At 41.1% G+C, this 6,163-nt stretch overlaps 1 protein-coding gene across 1 annotated transcript in view; it reads right to left on the reverse strand.

Annotated features, from left to right (window-relative positions):
- The window catches only part of LOC104496501 (gamma-aminobutyric acid type B receptor subunit 2-like), a 20,554-nt gene that overhangs the window by 5,472 nt on the left and 8,919 nt on the right, over positions 1–6,163 (reverse strand). The window contains exon 4 of the mRNA XM_010139631.1: positions 2,434–2,551. Coding sequence (XP_010137933.1) covers positions 2,434–2,551 — 118 coding nt within the window. The remainder of the gene's footprint in view (positions 1–2,433; positions 2,552–6,163) is intronic.

Below are 6,163 nucleotides of genomic sequence, written 5' to 3' on the forward strand. Positions count from 1 at the left end.
TCAACTGCACGTGTACAGCTGTGCCTTCCTTTTGGACACAGCAGTAGAAGAAGGGATCATGCAGTTAGTCTCATGTAGCACTAGTGGTAAGAAAGAATGAAAAAAACTGCAAATCAAACTCTTTTCTGCTCTCTGCAAGAACCTCCATACTGGACTGGAAGATGTCAGCTCTCCTGAGTGTTGTCAGTAACAGCAGCCAGGGTGCTCCTTTTTGCTATAGCCATTAAAGAGTTAAAATTTTTGCAGGCAAATTATTATCTTAACATCCTCCTTTCATAGATGGGTGGCAAAGAGGAAATATTTTTTCAGACTAATATTCTTCTTGAGATTTGTGTTCTGGCATAAGAAATAGGTTCGGCAGTTCATGTGACTACCTCTCTATCAAGTGCCCCACATATGCAGTGAAATGAGAAAGAGAAGGCACAAACTCCAGCTTGTCTTTAACTTTTTTTTTTTTTGATAAAAAATATATATTTGATAACTATGGAAGGCCATTAGTGCTGCCAGACAAGTTGAAAAAAAAGCCCATGCATGTGGAAGGATATTCTTGAACAGCACAAAGTTTGGAAAGAGGCAATCTCTGCTCAAAGAGAGGGAATCACAAAACCCTAACCCTGAAGACAGCTACGCTTCTCCTCTCTGGCAGGGCCCCTGTGCCTGGGTGGTGTGGCTCTGGTACCCAAGCTGCCAATGCATATTCAGGGGAGACACTGACCCTCGGACCTGGCACAGACATAGCTGGGCGGGTGCGGAATGACACTCTTTTTCTCTAGCAGGACTTTATTAACTGCTTTCCATAAATGTCAGTGAGTGTTCAGATTTGTACTGATCTGCTCTTTAAGACCTTTAGGAAATCTGAGTTTTCTCATCAGTTACCATTAGCCTAGAGGGAGTTCTGTCATCACCAAAGGTTTGTTGGTTTTCGTATTATTATTTTCTGATATTAAATCTGTATCAGGAGAACTGGATTATCTGAGTGTCTGTGTTTTTCTTAGCATCTCTCTTAATGTCAGGGGGCCACAGGTAGATGAGGCTGCATTCACACCACATTATTTCTGACAATTGGTGCTGCAAAAAGGCAGACCTCTAGTAGCGATGCATTAAAGCACGCTGCTGACCCCAAAAAGGCACGAGAGCTTTCTCACTGAGAGCCCTGCTTTTGTGAAATAACCAAATATTTCATCTACTGGGGGCTTTTTTTCATGCACGTGTGTGTGTGTGTATTAGCTCACGTGCAGCTTTGCGTTGGGTTTTTTTTCTGAGTGCAATGACAGAATTAGAAATCCACATTTTCCTGCACTAGATAGGACAAGGCAGTAACGGCTATCTGAAACCAGGATTTCTGTCACTGATGTAACATGTGACTCAGACTAGTAATTTGTTTAATTTATTCTGTTTTAAAATAAGCTTTTAACTTGCCCGTGTAAAAAACAGGAGTCTGACAGCTATTAGCTCAGAGCCTGATGAAGTGGTGTCTGTGTAACTGGGTTGTTGTGGGGAAATGGCTGATCCAAGGACAATTGAGCATGACGCTTTCCTGAGCTCTGGTCCACGGCAGTCCCTGCTGAGCTGGCAGAGGATAGTATGTGAGTTTATTGTATAGGTTCTCGGAAAGAAAAGTTGATACCACAAGACCCTTTCACCGCCATGAATCTAGCAAATGCTTTGTGTCATCCTCTCCTCATAGCTGCAGCATTGTTTCTAAGGAAAACTACTTGGTGCAGAATTTCCTATGCCAAAACTTGGGTCCAGCTGCTATGGCAACATTGAGAAGCCCTCAGACTGTTTTTATTTCTCAGCTAGCTTAAGATCAAAAGAGAACAAAATGTCTATGTACACGATGAACCCTTCTCGCTGCTGTGTGGAAGAACTTGGACTTTTGACAATAGTCATAACACGTACGTGCACATATGTGCATCCTCTTCTCTCCTTAATATACATTGGTGACTGGGCACAGCTTGTCCTGTAACTCTACAGAAACTTTAGACATCATGTTATGGATATTTCTGACAGGAGAAAGGAAGTACGTTAGCTTGTCTTTGGTGCACCTTAGGATCTAGCGCTCCTGATGATAAACTCTAAATTTGGCAGGGATGGTGAGCTGATGGCAGGGAGGTACCACAGTAAAATACTGCTGCCCACTAGTGTTTCAGGAGGTGCCATTCACATCTTCTGTTGCTGATGGTTCAGGCTCTCTCTGTAGCTAGGGCTGGCTGAAAGGGTTTACAGTGAAGGCCTTCCCATTCATGAAAGAGAAATACAGGTTTTGATGAAATGTGGTAATTTGAATTAACATCTCATGACCAAGGCAGCTGCTGTCCAGGATGGAATTTATGGCTCAAATGGTAGAAAGTGTGTGCACCCAAGCAAATGCAGGCCTGAGAAGGCAAGGTGTGCCTCTTTCTGTACCAGTATGTAATGGTGTATACTTACTGTTCTGGAGAGTTGATGTCTTCTATAGGATCTTTGCTTGTTCTGGAAGGGTCTGATGAGCCCCATTGTGCTGGCGGATTTTGATCAAGATGATTTTTCAAAATGGCTTTCTCACCATCTGGATAGACAACATATGCAGTTACACTTTACTGTGACTAAGCGACCATTTAATAATTGTTTCATTTTAAAATGTCCTAGATGTTTATAATGCCACAAATTAAACTTTTTCTGCCTATCTTCCAAGAGTCTCAGATTTCTCTGTGTCTTCAGTACTCTTATGCTTTATATGATGTGCTTCTTAAAAAAGAGCTACCATGAAGAAACTTGCTGTTTTTTCAGGGACAAAACCTTTTTTGTCCTTCCTTTGCTTCCTCCCTCACCTTTAAGAAAACCCCACAAACCAAACCTTGTTGTCCACCTCTGTGTAGCCCTGTCATGCTCTCTCACCTAGTCTTTGTGTAAAAAATTAATGTAACTGCACTATCATATTATTTTGCACTCAAAAATTGTTACCTTTTCTTATGAAAACCCCCTTTATTTAAGTCTTTTCCCAGCAAAACTATAATCTCATTTATGCATAAAGCTTTGGTACTCTTGCAATCAGAGAAGCTATTAAGTACCATCATTTAAGTATCATTTAGCATGGATATATGATTTGTTCCAGTTGCACCGGTCCGTCTGCAGGAAGGACAGCTAAAGATTTCATTAAGCTTTCTCCTGCCATTCTCTTTTCTGCATAGAGATAACAGAAGCATCATAATTTCTGCTGCAGGTAGCTTTACTTGAACTGCCCCAGGTATCCTGGGAGTCCCTGGCTATCCTGTGGCATTGGTCCCCCTGGGAAACGCGGATGAATGCAGCCATTCTGAGAAGGCTGTCCTTGCCGGGGATGCCTTCTGTTCCTGCTTGCTTTTCCAAAGTCTCCTACTGTGTTAAGCCAAATAAAGTCACATGGAAAACATCTGACTAATGAGTACAGTGCACAGTTTTCATAAATAATTACAGAGCAGCTCGAAATCCATAACCAGCAGTTGTTTGCCACACACACAAACAGTGATTTCTGCAGGCATTAAGGCAGCCTGGAAGAGGACTCAAAGGTAAATGCTTGAAAAGGACACTGGAGGATTTGAATGGACATGATGGAGAAAAGCGGGGAAATAGTGAAGAGCAAATGAGAAAAGCATGAAAAGCCCAGTGTATATTGAGGGCTTAAGCTGCTTTTCTGTTCTACTAATGCTCAGAAGCCCCAAATACTGCTCAGGTCAAGCATGCCAGCAATACATACGTTATCGACAAGCACCGGTGGGACAAACCAAGCAGAAGAAACAAAGAGTGAGGAAAAAAGCTGAAAGTTGAAACAGGAATGTTTGAGGACAAACTTCAACATGTAAAATTGCCCTCCCAGTGTGGTCATTCCTGGCAGTGCTTCGTAGCATTCACTTTCTGCTGTGGAAAATCTAACAAGCAACTTAGAAAGAAGTGAATAGGTGAGGATGCAAAAATGTGCCGACTTGGAGAGCGCTACAGCTCAGAGGATCAGAGGAGAAGGCTTTTCATTTATGATGCATGTAAGAGAAGCGTGTCTGGGGAGAGTGGAGGTGACCAGAACACATGAAGCTGCTTCTGTTGGGGTGAGGAAATGTCTGTAAAAGGAATTCAGTTGTAGCAAGAAGAGTGCTTAAAAGGAAGATGTGACAGGATTCAGTGATGGTTTAGCTGTGAAGGAAGGATAGCAAAGAGTCCCACACTGACAGTGGCTAAGATAAGCAATGAAGTCTATCATCTCAGGACAGCCTGAAGTTCGCTGGTGTGGCATTTGCTGTCACAGGAGTTCAGTTTTTGTTTTCCATATATTGCATTTCTATCTATATTGAGCTTGACATTCACATAAAAGTCTTGTGATGTCTATAAACAGAGACGTAGAAAAGAACACTTTTTACTTTCATGATTAAAACCAAGACCTAATTCTGAGCTAATCTAAGCTGACAATGAAAACTGCTGATTTTATGACACAGATCAAAGTTAAAAATTGAGTAATACTCATAATTAGGGATGGAAAAAGTCTATCATTTAATTATTCTAGGGTTCCAACTCCTTTGTCCAACATAAGTGTTTAACCTTTTGCAAAGCCACTGAAGATACAACTCTTCATCGAATGACTGAAATACGCAACTGTTTGGCTTCAGGAGTATGTTATTTCAAATATTACTCCGTGTTGTAGTCCCCTAAAGGGGCTTCTTGTGCTTTCAGTTGTGCTGTGAGAGAAAGAGGGAGAAAGAGAGAAGGAGGTGGTCCCTGTCAAAAAGATGGGGGATTTAGTTTAAAGTAGAGCAGAAATCATGTATTCTCTGCCTACTCACCCCTCAACACCAACTGCCCAAATATCACTTTGTGTTATTCTTAATAGACCCTTTTCTACCACCCTTGCAGATGACTCTCCCTTAATACACTGCATACATTTCTGTACATAAGGTTGCCATATACAAGTTTTAATGTATAAAAATTAAAATAAAAATTAAATTTTAATGTATATAAATACAGACAAAACCCACATAAAACTGCCACAATGTTGAGATTTTTCTTCCCCCCCTTTGCTGCTTTCAAAATAAAAAAATGTTAGATAATTTTTATTTGATAATTTTTTGGGAAGAGGAGATATTAGATTTTTATTCTGCAGCTATGGAAACTAGAATATCTTTCTTTTTTCTTTTCTTTTTTAAAAATTTTTTAATTTACCTTCCATTTAAATAATGAAGAGCAAGATTCTCACTTAGTCATATGCTTCCAGGAGCTGGAGTTTAAAAAAAAACCTCTATTACCATCAGCACTTAAAAAATTCAAGGGTGGAGGAAACTGATTTTATACACATGAACAACTGAAAGAAAATAAATTAAGAGTAGCAGTAAACATTTGAGTTCCCAGTTACCCCTGGAAAGCGTAGCACAGCTTTTTGTACTTCTCCATCTTTTCTTCCTCTGTCCATGAAGTAAGCCGCTTGAAAAATGCCCTTCATTTTCAAGGTACTGTCTGCCATTGCTGACCTACTGAATAAGTTGCATTGGGATGATCTAACTACCTTCAAAATTGAATTTACATTAGCCAGAAGCACTTACTAAGTTATTTTCACCTTCATAGACCTCAAATCAGAAGTCTGGATAAGTGATGCCTGAGCACTCTCCATTCAGAAAACTGTCAGGAAGAAAGACAAATAGATCTCTAGGGCCTTGCACAGCACTCACTGATGAGTTCATTAGAAAACAAAACCCGCTGCCCAGTTGTCGGTGAGAGCCAGAAGGCTTTAGCTCAGGACCTTTGCCTACCTGCAGCAGAGAAACATCTTCCAATTAGAAAGCTCTGAGCTGCAAGAGCGCATCCGATGCTGGCTGCCGAGAGGCTCAGTGAGCAGGTCACTGCTCCCAGCTGCTCGCCCTCCCTCTGCCAGGGGTGAGGCTCACTCCAGACCTGCCGTATGTATAATCACTCTGCAACCTGGTGCTGTCAAAATTACCTGAGCTGGCTTAAATGCGTTGTGCATTTTAACGACTCCTGTTCAGCTGCAGGCAGAAAACACCAGCTGCAATTTCTTCCTAGAGTTTAGAAACTGTATTTCTTTAACTAAAAGCTTTTTATGTTGACGTTTCTACACCACAGCTTTACTGAACATCTTCCTCATTCTGCTCTAGTGACAATATTCCTCCAACGGCATACAACTAGATGGCAAAACCGCTCT

The sequence above is a fragment of the Buceros rhinoceros genome, unplaced genomic scaffold (assembly GCF_000710305.1).
Source record: "Buceros rhinoceros silvestris isolate BGI_N320 unplaced genomic scaffold, ASM71030v1 scaffold1837, whole genome shotgun sequence".
NCBI classification, from domain to species: domain Eukaryota; kingdom Metazoa; phylum Chordata; class Aves; order Bucerotiformes; family Bucerotidae; genus Buceros; species Buceros rhinoceros.